The following is a 17,521-nucleotide window of genomic DNA, read 5'->3' on the forward strand; positions in this document are numbered from 1 at the left end:
ATACTTCATATTCACAGGAAAAAGGTAAATGCTGTGTCACCTGTAGAAACCTTAAGTTTTCCACTTTCTTCCATTGGCTACGCCATGTGTGTATATGAGTTTATATTTAAACACATATTTGATGGCAAATAAATGGAAACACATAGTTAGCATGTCACATATGTCATATTTCACATATGCACTCATGTCTTAAATACAGCAGGTAGCAACTTCTTAATTATTTAATATACTAAGATGTCCTTATCCTTAAAGCGGACTTATTATTAGCATTTCCAAATGCTGGTTTACATTAGGGGACTCAACTAGAGTAGCTTTGTATGATTCACAGTTCCAAATTTTCCTTATTTATCACATTCTGGGTTTCTCTGGGTTTTGTTCTCTTCCCCCTCCCATTAATTTTTCTTCAGTTTTGTTCTGACTGACTTTGAGAAGAAGACAGGGGTGGGGGGGTATTAAAGATATGCCCTCTCTCTGACCTCACTGAAAGCCAGGAGTAGAAAAACATATCAGAAACTGAGCATGAACCAGAGAAGTCTACTCAAATGCACACTTTGAAACTATTTGAAACTGTCTAGTATGAATATATTCAACACTGAAACTGTAACAGTGCATAGAGTGCTTAACAAATTCTTTAGAACACCTGTCATAAAATAGTAAAATGTAAATATTTTAGAAACGTCAAAAACCTCTATTATTAAATTAACCAATATTGTTAATTTAGAGTAGCTGTGGCATAAACCTTACACTGGGTGGTGGTCTAATAATTTTTAAAGCACTGTAAAAGGAAAAATAAAATTAAAAAAAGGAAACACACGATGGATCCCTTGTAAGATTTTCATCACTCGTAGTTTTCACCTGTTTTTGATACAGTTTACAGTTAAGCCTAAGCCTGAATGACATGTGTTTCGGAAGAATCCTTTGGTTGTATTTAATGTGAATGGTTGGGAAACAGAAAGTGGTAGAAAGCTAAATTCTTAGGAATGTAAGACATACAACAGCCTTTCCTTCATTCATGTAAGCACATCTTTAATCCTTTCAAGCTAAATGTATCATATTAATATGTGATTTCTGTGAGTTTTTGAGGCTTCTACATCATCCCCCCTCAAAAAATACAAAAAATTTAAAAAAATAAATTGCAGGATTCATTTTTAAAGAATACAATGCAAAAAAAAGAGTCTGATGTAGCAAATAAGCTACAAATTCAGTGTTTAAAGGTTCAAACTTTTCTTGGAGTTACCACTTTAGGTACAGGTGTTCTGAGAGAGCAAGTTTAAAGTTGAATGCGTACATTTCTTTTCTTTTTCTTAAAATAATAATAACAGTAAGAAGAAGATGAAGAACAAGAGAGACGAGAATTGTCAGTTGTAAAACAGTAAAAATAAAAGGCTATATTTAATTACTATATTGCAGATAAGCTCACCTTTTTCTGGTGTGTGTCATGTCTAACAATGACATCATAACCACGTAGGATCCCGTTTATCTTATCACTGGGCGGAGGTTTCCACCTGATCACCAGGCTTGAGCCTTCAAGCTGGACTGTGACATTTCCGGGATGAATTGATGGCACTAAGAATGCAACGAGAAATGGAAAATTGGATTATGACATAACTCATAGTCATTGCAAACCTATAAAGTGAAAGAAAAATGAGTTAGACTACTCTTCGAAAAAAATCTTTGATTACGGTTTGGTATGCGGTCACTTCTGGTCACAGCATATCAAATCATTCAACTGAAATATCCCCTCTGGTGGATTTAGGAAGGAAGTTGAAAGCAGCTCCACCCAGTAAGAACTTTGTGTTTTCTCAGTGAAACCACTCCTATTTCCTATGTTACTCTTTAGGAAAACAACAGAGGTTTAGTGGATAAAACATTATTTTCTGAACAGGGCTTGCTGTGGGCAGATCAGGTAGTTGTGCAAGTGCTGAAAATTCCAGTTATTATTGCACTGCAACTGTGAGCGGGTTTCCATTAAGCACATTTTGGATAGTAAAGTAGTCAGTTAATTACACAGTGCTCCTGAAAGCTAAACAAGGATGACGGGAAGGAGGCAGGAGCACAACACACAGGTCCTGTATTGTAAATATCATCATCGTTTGTAAGACAAACACAGACCGAGCATTTTTGTATGCTGGGTTTTAAATGCTAGGATGAGTTTAATTTCATTTAGGAATACTTTGAATTGTTAAAGTTTTCTTGGTGTGCATTATAATTCAACCTTCAAATCGTTCCTGTAGCGTCAACACACCTCCTTCTGTGGTGCTGCCCTCGACCCACTTGCTGTTTGGAGAGGCGCCCTGTTCGTTACTGCAGGAAACACTCAGGTTGTACTTCGTCATAGCCTCCAGTCCAGGGACTTCACCGTGAAAAGGCGGCACTGTGATGTTGATGAATCTGGTGGTCGTCACTTCCCCTTCCCTCCGACTCACCTCTCTAACCTTAGATTGGAGAACGTGTGATCAGTATGATGCTGTTAAACAATGGCACAGTTTGGATTAAACATGGGGCTTACTCTGACTCGGCACGTGGTGAGTGGAGAGAAGCCATCGTGCCCAGGAGTCCAGCTCAACGTCAGCTTATTGGACTGCCTCTCTGTCACAGTAACATGAGTGGGAGGTCTGGGATGAACTAGAAAACACCACAAAAACCAGCATCAGTTACCATCTTGTAAAGCAGGAAAATCATGTGGAATATTATTAGACCTGGAAGCTGCCAGTTTTACCTTTAACATTGACGTGTGCTTCTCTGGATGTGGTGATGCCCTTTGTGTTGTTAGCTTCACAGCTGAACCGAGTGTATTTATCCACACCTGCAGTTGAGATATTTGAGTGAATCATGTAGCAGTTCAGTGCAACGTGAAACAAAAACAACCAGTCTTCAAGGTTATGACAGCACTGACTCAGCTCCGCTGTTATTAATCTATAACACAAAGGCAGAGCACAAACCAGCAACACATTGTCGCCACTCTCAAACTGATTTCTTTATGTGTCAAAGGTGAATCTGGGGCAAAACTGGCATGTCATTCTCATTGAAGAAGTGAGAGTGAGGCCCGGCTGAAACATCATATGGGAAAAAAATCTCATTTAAGAATGATTCACTCCTTTATTATAATTCCAAATTTCACAAAGAAGTGCCTCTTACAATAAAAGCTCAAACTGAGCCTCTCCAGTATGATGGACTATAGTAACAATCCTTTTCGATGGGTCTGTTTTCCTCAGCACACAATTTCCGTCTTTCAACAGCAACAGATCTGCCCAGTTAGAAAAGGACGGGGACATTGAGCGATAATGAGCCTTTTGTGCTCTGTTTCCATCTCAGAAACTTTTCCACAAAGCAATTCACAGTCCAGCTTGTGAGAGATAACCGGAACCGATTTGAGGGGTTGCCTTTCTATGCTCAGGAGAACCAGGGTAAAGTGTGCTTCACTTATCACCTAAACACAGGCTACAGTAGATTTGTTTGCAAAAAGACAGAGAGCTGTACTTAGATTAAATTAAATAATCAGTTAACATTAAATAATCAAGTTACACGTGAGTGAAAATGAGCAAATCTAATTTTGGCATGGCTCACTGCAAACTGCATGGCATACAGACAGTAGCAGCATAGTAGGAAGTAAGCAGGTTCAAAACAACACGTGCTTGCTGTCTATACTAACCATATGAGCAATCAGGAGACTTCCCAGAGGTTTCATGTTAACCAAATAGATATGAAAAAAGTATTGGGTTACACAGCAAGGGTGTTTCATAAATAACAGTGCAAACTAAATATAGACAATTGGTATGTATTTGCTGGAAAAGGGAACTGATTAAAAGGTGAAGAACCATCATTTCTGCTTTTATCCTACTTGGAAATAAATCAAAGTGAAAATCAGCAACACAATAGGAAAATTTAATTCAAGTGGTAATGTGAAGTTGTGAGTGGGATGGAGAAACCAAAATGCATCATGTAAGTCCTGCAGTGTGGTTCTCCCAACCTCTACTTATCCGGTTTGGGATTGCTCCAGGTTACTGAGCTGTATAAGATGTATGTTATTTTTCCAATTTCTTCTCAGGGAGTAAATATAGCCAAGAGCCACTCTGCCAGACTGCAGCTAATCCAACAGCATTTTACTCATTATTGCTTTGTGTGCCAGATTTACTCCCTCAGTTTTTTTCAAGCTGACGTGATAAACCTGTTGCTTCTTCTTGGCACCAGAGACCGAATCTTATGCAGCTTCTTGCTGCTGAGCCAGGTTAAATATTGAAGCATAAAATGCTTTCCAATCTCAACTTAATTCCTCGTTAGCCTGTAGTACTGTTTAGGAATATCCTTCCTTTAAATACAAGTAGCAATAATTTACCACAATTAAGCAACAAAAAGCACTGTGATGATACCATGGAGTCTCAAATTTAGCAAACCAAGACTCATAGTATGCATGAGATGACTACACAGAGATCTGGGTTTACGTGGTTCTATTGTGACAATATTTGGTCCTGCACAGAGCCCTGGTAGCCTGCAGCCCTCTGTGTCTAGCCCCTCCCTGCTGGGTAGTGGGCCGTCCTGTGAATGAGGTCTTTGTCCCCGGAGCCAACCCCCGAACAGGCTCCCTATGCAGCTCCCCCTCCTCCTTCCCCTTACTGCCCGGGCAATTGCACATGCTGGACCAAAGCACAGCTCTGAACCTTTAACCCCCTCAGCTTTGGCTGTATCACTACGCAATGGCTACTGCAGGGGTGTTTAGCCTGTGGCAAAGTCAAAATGAAGGGTCAGGGCATAAAGAGCAAAGGTTGTACTTCTAATAACAAATATTGTCTTTTAAGAAGACAGAGGGGGTCATAAACTTGAGGTGATAAAGTGAGAGTCTGCTTATAGAATGTTACACATTTTCTGTACAACATGGGACTAAAACTCATTTTACAACAAGTCTTGATCTTCAAATACAGCACAGTCATGAGAAAGAATAAGCTTACATTGATGTTAACATTAATGTACAGCTAAATAATCAGTTAGTGAGTCAAGACTTTATTCTTAACAAATATTATAATGCTTTTTAAGACAAAATGCCTGAATTGTCTGGTTATTTTTGTTTTAAAACTTAAACTAATGTCTTTCAGTTCTGTCCTGATCTAACACATAAAGTAATATGAACGCGACAACTTTAGGGAACATTTTATACTGGGCGTTTTATACACAGTCTCCCATTTTCAGGGACTAAAAGTTTACTATCAGTTGAATGATAAGAACTTTCATGGTCAGGGTAGGCCTTTTATTTCATGACAAATGAAGCAAACATAATATCTGGAGCTGATTTGAAGTGTTGTGGTTGTATTTTATAGCTTTTCCTTGTAATTTTAAATACAAGACCAAAGAGATGTCCATGCCGGTAAGAGGGGCCATCATTAGGCTGATGAAACAAAATGAAGCTATTAGAGAGACAGCACAATTCTTAAAAATAGGTAATAAACTGACCAGTTCAGGACCAATGAAAGCCCTGAAAGACCACAGAGGACTAAAGTGCGTGATCACAGAATTATTTCCAGGGTTAAGAAAAACAGCTTCAAAACTACATCTAATCAAGTCAAGAACACTATCAAGGAGGTAGACGTAACAATATCATGATCTACGGTCAACAGACGTCTTCAAAAATGTAAATACAGATGGTTTACAATGAGCCACAAACTACTGGTCACACTCAAAAACAAGAAGGCCAAATGACACTTTGCTAGAAAACATCTAAAAGAATCTGAACAGCTCCACAAAATGTTTTGTACAGATGAAACCAAGGTTAACTTATACCAGAAAGACATAAAGTAAAAGTATGAAGAAGGAGAGAAACAGCTGATGCTCCAAAATGTCTGTGAAGGTTCTCAGTCATTCAAGTCATCATAGTCTAAGGAGCTTGGAAAGAAAAGCGTCTGGACTTCTTTAGGTTTCTCTCACATCCTGGGCCATTTGATCTCAGTAAATCACATGATAAGGTGGGTAGGTTTCATAATGGGTTCACCTGAAACCTTGGCTGATTGTGACCCACACCTGTTTTCACACCTTGGCTTGTGTGATTAGGTAGAGGATCAATTGGAGGTCCATGACCCTCTTGGGGACACTCCCATGGGGCTTAAAATCTGGGACTTTCCACCAGTTGCTCTTAGAACTGAAGAAGCTTCTCAGATGAGAAGTGAAACGTCTTCAAGGAAACTTAAAGAAGTCCAGACGCTTTCCTTTCGAATCTCCTTAGATGGTCCAAAGTATTCTATAATATCTATCCAGGACGGTGGAGATAACCAGGAACCGGTAATTGGGCTTCAGTTTTAGGGAGCTGTTGGGTAATCTCAACTTTAAATTGTTTGTTTGTTCATACAGAAACCAAAATGCAGCGTGTCTCGTGGCCTGTTGGTTAAAGTTCAAAACTGAAACACTGTCAAGCAAATCTTTGCTGCCCTTATTTTTCCTATCACTTTCAATGGTCATAAGAATATGCAAAATGTGGTGTTTTGGGAAAATTTACAGTCTTAATGCTAAACTAGCCTAATCAGCTGCTGACTCCAGCTGTTTGCTGACAACAAGCACATTTCTCTCATTGTTGAGCTACTGCTTTACTGAAGCTTACAGCAAATTTTGTTTTTTCACATTTAGCACTTTCTCCAGTGCATTCACGATACAGTCAGCAGAGCATTGTTACAAATGCGTACTAACCATGCATGAATGACCGCTGATAACCATTCAGCAGTACAGCAGACAGCCCAAGTGACACAGGACATGGTGACAAATCTCACTGCAGTAAGCAAGGTGGAGATGCTGAGGCAGAATAGAATCTACCAACGGAGTGACGATACCCTAAATCAGACTAACTCCATACTTTGTAGCCATCTGAGCGCCAAATATCTCTTTATCTCTGTTGGTAAATGCTTCCACTCTTAGCCTCAAAAGGAAGTCAATCAAAGTAAAACCAGCTATTTCAGTTAGTTTTATAAGGTGTAACACTTTTACACAATTTTTACAAGTCTGGGATCTTCTTTTAAAAAGCTCTCTTCACATTTGTTCTTTAGAAAAACCACTAAAGCTTGTTCAAAAAGCAGTTTCAATAAATTTGCACAGATGGAGCAGACGTCATGGGAACTCTTGTTCAACAAGAGTTTACAAAAAAGGCAAAGAAGGGAACAAAGTATTGCTGTGAGAACCCATAATGTGCATCTTCAGCCTCTTTCTGACTCACTTAAGGTGTCTTGCAGACTTGATTATGCAGAGTCATATGTCTTGTGTACATTAATTCCGCATTGAATAAGGAGAAAAGCAAGAAACAACACTTGTTTTAGGAAGCTTTATCCCCCAAGAGGAACAGGCAAAGAGAAGGAGGTGCTAATAGTTAAATCCTTGTGAAACAAAGTCTTTATGTATGAGGTTGTGATAGAGAGATAAAGATCATTTTGGGTGGTAACACTCACCTGTTACAGAGAAGTTGCTGGGAGAGCTGTAAACCTCAGTATAAGGTGATCCGTCACGGAACCAGCGGATATGAACAGGGCCTGGTGGTCCCACCGCTTCACAGGACAGGGTGAAAGGTGTGTATCTTGTTACGTTCTTGTCCTCTGGTTGCTTGACAAATGTTGGCAGACCTAAGTCAGATTAAAGAAGTGTGAAAGAACTGCGAAACGTGTGGACAAAGAAGTTTTGAATACTCTGGATACTCACCTTCTACCCGAATGCTGATCGGATCAGACTCTACCAACATGTTGCTGATACTCAGTCGGCAACGATACTCTCCAGCATCCACTCTCTGCACATGTTTAATGCTGTAATATGTAATGCATAAGGACACATCAGTTTGTGTACCTAATCTGTCATATCACACACATTTCACCTTCATGTGATACATACATGACAGTGGAGAGGAGAGTTGATACCCCATCTGTGATGGATTGGAGCTCATTCATCACCACATGGATGTTTGGTGACAGTTCCTTACTATCCTTCACCCACAGGATGGTGGGCTCCAGTCTGGTATCAGGAATGTCAATGGAACAGTTCAGTTTGGCTTCATGGCCCTCTGACAGCTGAATGGTGCCAACGGTGGGCTTAAAGCGGAGTTTCCTGAGCTCCTCTGGACTCAGATACATCCGAGAAACAACTCGAGGTATCACAAGAGGCTCCGAGGTCCTGGAAGGTTGGGCTGTTTACAAAAGGCATGTTAGCGTATGTTAGAACTAATAAATGGTAAAATGGAAATATACTTGATAAAGATATGGTATTGATTTTACAAGAAAAGATTTCATGGAACACTGCTAAGCTTTAAAACAATGTAGAGTATGTTTGACAGTAAGTAAAGTAACATTTTGAAGTTTGGTGGGGAGGGGTTTTCTCAAACAACTGATTATTAATTTAAAACATTCCAACAACATCTGGATGTTTCGTTTTCACTGTGAGAAACGTTTCTTCACCCATCCCAGTGACTTCTTCAGACCGAAACTAGTACTATTGCCTAACAATGACCTCGCGACCCATTGTTAGTCAGTGGTACCATTTTCAGTCATTATATAGATGCACTGTTTATAAGGTTGGGGAAACCTGCAGGCAGTTGAGACTGAAGAGGTCACTTAGGTGAAAACGCACTCTCCCACTGAAACGCAACGTGTTTGAGCATGCATCGGGACAGTTCGAAACATTATTAAATGTTAGAGAAAAAGTGGAAATTATCATAACAATTAGTAGGGGGCATGTTTTTCCCCGCATATTATTTAAGAGAGTGAAAAAGAACACTTTGGATTTGCGTTTTAAATCAAAAATATTTTTCTAAGAGGGCACGCGTAGCAAAATTGGGCCACACGAGGAGAAAAACAAGGTGATTTACGCAGTCAGCATTTTTAAAGCTTTTCTATGAATTACAGCTCACATGACTTTTAATTTATAGCTATCCTGATGTCCTTTCACTCCCACCGTTCCGTTTATGCCACATTTTGTGACTTAATTAAAGAGCAAAATGCTACTAAAAGAAATCCAAAGAAATCTTCTAGGTTTTCCAGCGACTGATACAAAACAATTTAACCAGATATTTAAATCTGTCCCAGCTGCGGTCCGTCATGCTGAGGAATGCTTCTCTCTCTGCAAAGTAGTGGACAGGAGACCCGAACCGAGCTCTGAACTTTAGGGGAATGATGTCAGTGCAGCAAAACACAGTCTTTAAAAGAAAATGAACAACTTACCGCTGATCGGAATCCACACAAGTATTGCTATAGTCGTAGAAAACAAAACCACCCAATCAGGTTTTAATGATTTCTTTGCCATGACCGGTCTGGAGAACTTAAACTGCTTCTTTTCGTCCCACAGCACAGGTCCGCAAGCGTTTTAAATATGACGGGATTGTGCCAAAACGCACAATTCAGCTGCGACAATATCCAACATCACCCAGCAGAGTGGCTTCAGCGTCGCTTGTGTAAATAGTTGCAACACCACGTAGCTGAAGAGGGGGGAAAAACGTTTACCAAGAGGGACGTCACAGATGGAATCCCACGAAGGCGGGACTGCGTGTGGAAATACTAGAGACTGTATAGAACATATAGATGATATATCTTTATGCTGTCTGTGGGAAATACTGAAAGTCAGCCTGAAGTCAGCTGTAAAAGCAGGATTATTACAATCACTCGATAAAACTAGATAGTATAGTTAGTATTTATTTTTCTGTTATTTCTTTTCTATTTTTTGCTTAATTTCTATTGAAATAAGTTGCAAATAATCTATTACCTAATAAGAAAAACGTATATGAAACCTACAGAGGAACACAAGATCTCTTTAATCTTAGAGTTACAAAAATAACAACAAAACAAAAACTACTACTAAATCAAACTACTCCACCACGTGGTCACTTTTGCTACTGATCTTCCACAAATAGAATAAGAATCCAAGGTCCATTTAGAAGCTGTTGTTGAACTTTCAGTCATATTCTAAGAACGCTGTTCAGTTGCTGTTGCAGTTTTGGTGTTGTTTTTTTACACCTTGATTACCTTTTCCGAGGAATACTTGCTTGTGCAGTCCAGATATGGAAAAGGAAGAGAACAAAAACTTAAAGTAAATGTTTATTTTTTAAAGTTAGATCCATAATTTGCTGGACGCAGACACAAATGTTTTGTCCCTGTACACCACTACAGTGGATTTTAAATCAAACAATCAAGATGAGATTCCAGCACAGACTTCCAGTTTCTTTCTTTATTCTTTTACAAAAGAAAAAAAAATCAGAGGCTCAAAAGTAATTGTACAAAGTAACATAAACTTAAATACAAGGGATGTTTTAATACTTTAATCCTTTACAATTAATGACTGCCTCCCTTGACATACTCTTCCAGGCCTTTACTGCAGCTGTTTTCAGTTGCTCCTTGTTTGTGGGTCTCTCAGTTTTGTCTTCAGTAACTGAGAAGCTGATTTGGCCATTGAAGAATATCCCATTTCTTTGCCTTGAGAAACTCTTGGATTGCTTGTGCAGTGTGCTTTGAGTCATTATCCATCTGTACTGTGAAGCACTGTTTGATTGGCTGTGCAGCATTTGGTTGAATCTGAGCAGAGAGTATGGCCCAGTACACTTAACAGTTCATTCTGCTACTTATATCAGCAGATACATCATCAATAAACACCACTGATCCAGACTCACTGACAGCCATACATTGCTATACAGCCATAACATTGCCTTCATCATGTTTGACTGATAATGTAACATGATTTAAATCATAAGTCTCCCTCATTTGCACTTACTTTAATTTGGGCCTCATTTTTAAACAGTGAAAAGCTATAGAATTAAGATTCAACCATGCATTCAACCTGTGCATTGTATGAGTACTTTAATTTGTCATGAAATATCAAGGGAATAGGCATCACCTTGTCATCGAATCGCTTGTCAGTCAACTGTCCAATTTTTTTCTGAACAGGGCTTGCTGTGGGCAGATCAGGTAGTTGTGCAAGTGCTGAAAATTCCAGTTATTATTGCACTGCAACTGTGAGCAGGTTTACATTAAGCACATTTTGGATAGTAAAGTAGTCAGTTAATTACACAGTGCTCCTGAAAGCTAAACAAGGATGACGGGAAGGAGGCAGGAGCACAACACACAGGTCCTGTATTGTAAATATCATCATCGTTTGTAAGACAAACACAGACCGAGCATTTTTGTACGCTGGGTTTTAAATGCTAGGATGAGTTTAATTTCATTTAGGAATACTTTGAATTGTTAAAGTTTTCTTGGTGTGCATTATAATTCAACCTTCAAATCGTTCCTGTAGCGTCAACACACCTCCTTCTGTGGTGCTGCCCTCGACCCACTTGCTGTTTGGAGAGGCGCCCTGTTCATTACTGCAGGAAACACTCAGGTTGTACAGCGTCATAGCCTCCAGTCCAGGGACTTCACCGTGAAAAGGCGGCACTGTGACGTTGATGAATCTGGTGGTCGTCACTTCCCCTTCCCTCTGACTCACCTCTCTAACCTTAGATTGGAGAACGTGTGATCAGTATGATGCTGTTAAACAATGGCACAGTTTGGATTAAACATGGGGCTTACTCTGATTTGGCACGTGGTGAGTGGAGAGAAGCCATCGTGCCCAGGAGTCCAGCTCAACGTCAGCTTATTGGACTGCCTCTCTGTCACAGTAACATGAGTGGGAGGTCTGGGACGAACTAGAAAACACCAAAAAAAAAAACCAGTATATGATAGCAGTATAACAGTATATGACAGCACTGACTCAGCTCCGCTGTTATTAATCTATAACACAAAGGCAGAGCACAAACCAGCAACACATTGTCGCCACTCTCAAACTGATTTCTTTATGTGTCAAAGGTGAATCTGGGGCAAAACTGGCATGTCATTCTCAATGAAGAAGTGAGAGTGAGGCCCAGCTGAAACATCATAGGAAAAAAAAATCTCATTTAAGAATGAGTCACTCCTTGGGGACTCATTTAAGAATGAGTCCCCAAGGGGATAGCTCGGGATAGCTCGTCAAAATGACTTAAATGATAAAATGACTTAAAAAAAAATAATCTTTTAATACGCTCAAAAGCACGTCAAACACATTTTTTCGTCAAATTCATAACCTGCTGATTACTGTGGATATATTTCTTGGAGCTTCTCGACAATGGTGAAGCCCAAACTTCGATGCAAAGAAGAACGATGCGAGAGATGTAGGCCCGGAACCCTCTTCGGACTCACCTGGTGGGGATGCCCCGCCTGCACTGGAAAAAGATGAATGCGAGCCGTCGAGTAAAGCGCTACTAACAGCTATATTTAGCTTGCGTTCAGAGATAAATTCCATCAAGTCTGAATTGTGCGCTACACTGGACACATGCATATTAGAGATTTCTACCACCATAAGAGGCAAGATATCATCCTTGAACCAGAGCATCCAGGCCTCAATTTCGGACATAAAAAGCGACGTGGCCAGGTATGATAACACTTTGACTGAACTGCAGGACTGGGCCTCAAACCACTCTGACACCACTCTCTGACACCTCCATACATACATATATACACGTACACACATATACACATTTTAAATAACCCCAGTAACACCTCAATGGATGCAAAACCTACAGATATATATACCCATACCAACATACCCGTACACCCGCACACACGTGAAAATATTGGACAAGAACACCCAAATCTCTTCCTCCTCCCCGTACCCTGCAAAAACCATATCCTTAAACCTCTTTTTAAACTGCGCCATGTTTCATATCTTTACTTAGTCTGTTCCACAGCTTCACTCCACAAACAGAGATGCAAAAAACTTTTTAATTCGTATGGAAACAAGGATCTTTTAAATTTAATTCCCCCCTTAAATTGTATCCCTGTTCCCTTTTAGAAAACAATTTTAGAATATTGTCAGGAAGTAGGTTGTTTATTGCTTTATACATAATTTGTGCAGTGAGAAAATGAACCAGATCTGTGAATTTTTGAATCTTTGATTTTAAGAATAGTGGATTTGTATGATCTCTGTAACCAGTTTTATGGATTATCCTTATGGCCCTTTTTTGTGTATAAAGATTGATGATAGTGAACATTTGTAAGTATTGCCCCAAACCTCTGCACAGTAATGCAAATACGGTGCAATCAGTGTACAGTAGAGAATGTGGAGTGATTTGTGGTCCAGAATGTGTTTTACTTTACTCAAAATTGAAACACTTCTTGAAATTTTGTTATGTGTATGATTTATATGCGACTTCCAGTTTAATTTAATTTTTCTATAATCACACCAAGAAACTTATGTTCAAGTACTCTTTCAATTTCCACACCATCTATAATAATCTGCACTTGTGCATTTCTAAGGGAATTCCCAAATAAGACTATTTTAGTTTTACTTAGATTTAGCGATAGTTTGTTCCTGTTAAACCATTTTTTAATTTTGCACATTTCTGAAGTAATTGTATCCAGCAGCTCCTTTAGATTCTCCCCAGAACAAAAAATATTTGTATCGTCTGCAAATAATACTAATTTTAATATATCAGATGCCTTGCAAATATCATTTATATAAATAATAAATAATTTTGGACCCAGTACAGAGCCTTGTGGAACACCACAAGCAATGTTCAAGCATGATGAGGAATGGACACCCAGCTTCACACATTGTTTCCTGTCACTTAAATAATTTTTCACCCAGTGCAGTACAACCCTCCTCATCCAATACCGTTCCAGCAGGGGCGTAATTTCCAGGGGGGTTAGGGGGTTTATGATCCATATTGACTGTCAGAGAATTGTTTATTAAACAGGTTTTCTAGGATTTTGGAGAATTGTGGTAGTAAAGAAACGGGCCTGTAATTTATGAAGTGGTGTCTATCCCCAGTTTTATACAACGGCACAACTTTAGCTATTTTCATTTTGTTTGGAACTTTTCCAGTCTGAAATGATAAGTTGCAAATATATGTTTGCAACTAAATGACTCCGGAATTTGTTCTGCCAATATTTACAAAATGATGATTAAAGCCGTTGACCACATCAGCAGTGTTTTCCATAATATTGCCATTGTCAATAAAATATTGAGGATAACTTTTTTGTCCAGAATTATTTTTAATGATACTATTTAAAACATCCCATATTCCCTTCATATTTTGTTTATTGTTGATCAATGTTTTACTATAATACTCCTTTCTACATACTTGTATAATATTGGTCAACTTATTTTTGTATTTTTTACATTTATTTTCAGCATCTTTTGTTCTTTGTTTTAGGAGTTCCCTATAGAGTGTATTTTTCTTTTTACATGCATTTTGTAAACCCTTAGTGATCCATGGTCTGTCTGAATATTTGTGCTTTCTGTTGTATTTTATTGTTGGACAGTTTTTATCGTACAATTCCACGAATATTCTTAAAAATATGCCATATACAATACAATATTGCCATATACAAAATCAATATCAGTTTCTTTGTAAACATTGTCCCAGTCCAGATTTCATAGATCGTTCTTAAGTGCGTTCATAGTTTCTTCTGTCCTTACACATCTGTATCTCAGTTGTTCCTCATGCTGATTTCTCTTGTAATTGGTGTCATAAACTGCAAAAACTGGTAGGTGATCACTGATATCATTAATTAATAATCCGCTCACAATGTTGTTTTCCATATTGTTAGTGAAAATATTGTCGGGTAAGATGGTACAATGAGGTGTAATTCTGCTAGGCCTGGTTATTTTAGGATGTAAACTCAAACTGTACATAGTGTTTAGAAATTCGTCGGTCATTTTATGCTTTTTCGGATTCAGCAGGTCAATATTAAAATCACCACAGATAAACATAACTTTTTGATTTGTTTTGGAGAATATTTCTTCTATGAAGTCATTAAATACTTGAATACTAGAGCCAAGTGTTCTTTATATAGATCGAGCACATAGAGTGAATCGCCAATGTCCCAAACAAAGTGATTCTACTCGGCCCATCATCTTGAGATTGCACTGCTACCACGTTCGCGAGGAAATTCTGCGGAAAGCTGCAGAAAACAGGAACCTGACGTATAAGGGGTTTAAAATAAACATCTTGCCAGATTTCCCTCCCTCTGTTGCCAAACGCAGAGCCGCATTTGCAAATGTGAGAGGAATACTAGATGGGATGCCCGGCGTCAGGTACGGACTGGTATACCCTGCAAAGCTGTTAGTGACCCTTGGTGATGTGAGGAAAACTTTTACCGATCCCAAAGGCCCTCGACTACGCGAAGAAGCACCTCTCCCATCCACCTTAAAATGTATTAAAAGCAAGGATATATATATATCTATAATGTTCACACAGGACTGTGTCTTTTCTTTTCCATTTATATTCCACTTAAATGTGAATACGGAGCGTTTATTACTATTGACGAGATGTCAGTTAGAAGGTAAGAGTTACTAGGTTAACAGAGGTTAGCAGCAGTGGCGGTCCTAGGCTGTTTGGCGCCCTGGGCGAACACAACAAACAGCAAACGACTAATACAATCAGAATAGGACAAATCAACAATTGACACTGACTAATTATTATTGTGCTGAACACGGTCCAAAAGATTCAGTAAGCTACATCAGTGTCTACTGTTTGCTATCAAAGCCAAGTGGCTAACTAACGTAAACAGAAGTTTTCACTATCCCTACTAATTAATGTTATCTTGTTGTATCCCTGTTGTGGCCCGTGCTATCCTCTATGCTGTTGCATGCTGGGGCAGCAGGTTGAGGGTCACAGATGCCAACAGACTAAATAAACTGATCCACAAGGCCCGTAATGTTGTGGGGATGGAGCTGGACTCCATTAGGGTGGTGTCTGAGAAGCGAATGTTGTCCAAGATAAGGACAATCATGGATAATACCTCCCACCCATTCCATGACATGCTGGCTACCAGTGTTGGTCAAGTTACTTGAAAAAAGTAATCATTAACTAATTACTGATTACTTCCCCCCAAAAGTAATCCCATTACTTTACTGATTACTTATTTTCAAAAGTAATTAATTACTAAGTTACTTAGTTACTTTTTAAAAACACGATTTACAACCTGAATAGGTAATAAAGCAATAGATCTTTCAGCCCAATTCTACTTTTTCTGCATAATCCATCATACAAAATTTAATCAAATGGAAAAGTCTCTTTTTAAAACTTGTTTTATTAGTTTTAATCTTTTAACTTTATACATCAAGCAAAAATTAAATTATATGTAACATTCTCTGGCTGGAAGAAATTTGTTTAACATTTAAACCTATTTTCTGCACATTCCAGCACATAAAATAAAATATTTTTTTGTGTTTACACTCAGTCTTTCAAATAAATGCAAGTGAAACACAACAGAAAATAAATAAAATCAAAGACTCAGCGGTCCTGTTGCTCTATTTTCACCTGTATAGCAGGCGGATGTTTGCCCTGGTGCAGGTGTGCCGCAGCCATCAGTGGAAGAATCCGCGAGTTTGTTTGTGAATTTCTCCCACACTCCATATATTATCCATTGTTGATCTGCACACAGCTGTTGCCACGAACGTCGCACTCACTTACGTCATTGTCATGAGACACTCTCGCAAAAAAATCACGGTTTTAGTAACGCAGCGTTCTTAGAGGAAAGTAACAGTAATCTAATTACCTTTTTTGCAATAGTAATCCCTTACCCTACTCGTTACTTGAAAAAAGTAATCGGATTACAGTAACGCATTACCCATTTCTGCTGGCTACTCACAGGAGCACGTTCAGTGAGAGACTGAGATTACCAAAAAGCACCACTGAACGACACAGGAAATCATTCCTGCCTGTGGCCATCTCCCTGTACAACTCCTCCATCTAATACACTTACACCCTTTTTATACATGCTCTTTTCTATTCTGTAATATTCTTGTCAATTTTCTTGATATTTATTTATAATTACCTCTGTTAATCCTTGATATTTATAATTGAGTGATCTGTACATATTAGTGCTATTTCTTAAAAGTGTAAAATCTGTAATATAATGTATTGTTTGGAGTTTAATCTGTTACTGTTACTATTTTTACAATTTCTTCTTGGAGCAACTGTAACCCACATAATTTCCTTAGGGATTAATAAAGTATTCTGATTGTGATTCTGATTGTTTCAGGATACATGACCTGCCATTATCCAATGACACATTTGCTTACCTGTATCTTTTGCTCGTTTCTCCTCCTCTTCTTTTCTCTCTATTTTTTCTAAACTGAGCACCTGATGGCTTTGAACTTTTCTTGTCCATCTTCCATTGGTTTTAATTTTGCACTCCAGTATGAACACCCATCCCCCAACTCGAGGATCACCACAACATAACTTAATAAATCTACACCTTAGTTCACAGATTCACTTTGTCTAGGGTTTATTTCTGGGATTTCGCACAACCCAGGATTAAAATCATGAATGGGCTTGGATTTACAACATTATGAATCAAATGTGCTCTATTTGGAAGCAGCCGGCCCCCCTCCCCTGTCGACAGGTTGTGTGTGAGACTTAAGTCTGTATCATAATGTCTGGTGTTTTCGTGTTTGTTGGTTTGTTTTTATTTTGTTTTATTTTGCGAGTTGGTTATTAGATGCCGCTCCAGCCAGCCAGACAATCCCCCGTCGCCCCGCCCCTCTCCTCCCTGTG

At 38.8% G+C, this 17,521-nt stretch overlaps 1 protein-coding gene across 3 annotated transcripts in view; it reads right to left on the bottom strand.

The window, feature by feature from the left end:
* mertka (c-mer proto-oncogene tyrosine kinase a) overlaps positions 1-17,521 on the bottom strand; it is a 47,699-nt gene that overhangs the window by 6,744 nt on the left and 23,434 nt on the right. Inside the window, exons 6-12 of one of the 3 annotated variants that reach the window (XM_019366316.2) lie at positions 7,852-8,143; positions 7,666-7,766; positions 7,419-7,589; positions 2,720-2,806; positions 2,510-2,625; positions 2,246-2,435; positions 1,421-1,566 (exon numbers count right to left, since the gene is read on the bottom strand). In XM_019366316.2, coding sequence (XP_019221861.1) covers positions 1,421-1,566; positions 2,246-2,435; positions 2,510-2,625; positions 2,720-2,806; positions 7,419-7,589; positions 7,666-7,766; positions 7,852-8,143 — 1,103 coding nt within the window. The remainder of the gene's footprint in view (positions 1-1,420; positions 1,567-2,245; positions 2,436-2,509; positions 2,626-2,719; positions 2,807-7,418; positions 7,590-7,665; positions 7,767-7,851; positions 8,144-17,521) is intronic. The other 2 variants (XM_025897258.1, XM_019366317.2) reach the window with 2 other exon arrangements.

This window comes from Oreochromis niloticus, linkage group LG13 (assembly GCF_001858045.2).
Source record: "Oreochromis niloticus isolate F11D_XX linkage group LG13, O_niloticus_UMD_NMBU, whole genome shotgun sequence".
Taxonomy (NCBI): domain Eukaryota; kingdom Metazoa; phylum Chordata; class Actinopteri; order Cichliformes; family Cichlidae; genus Oreochromis; species Oreochromis niloticus.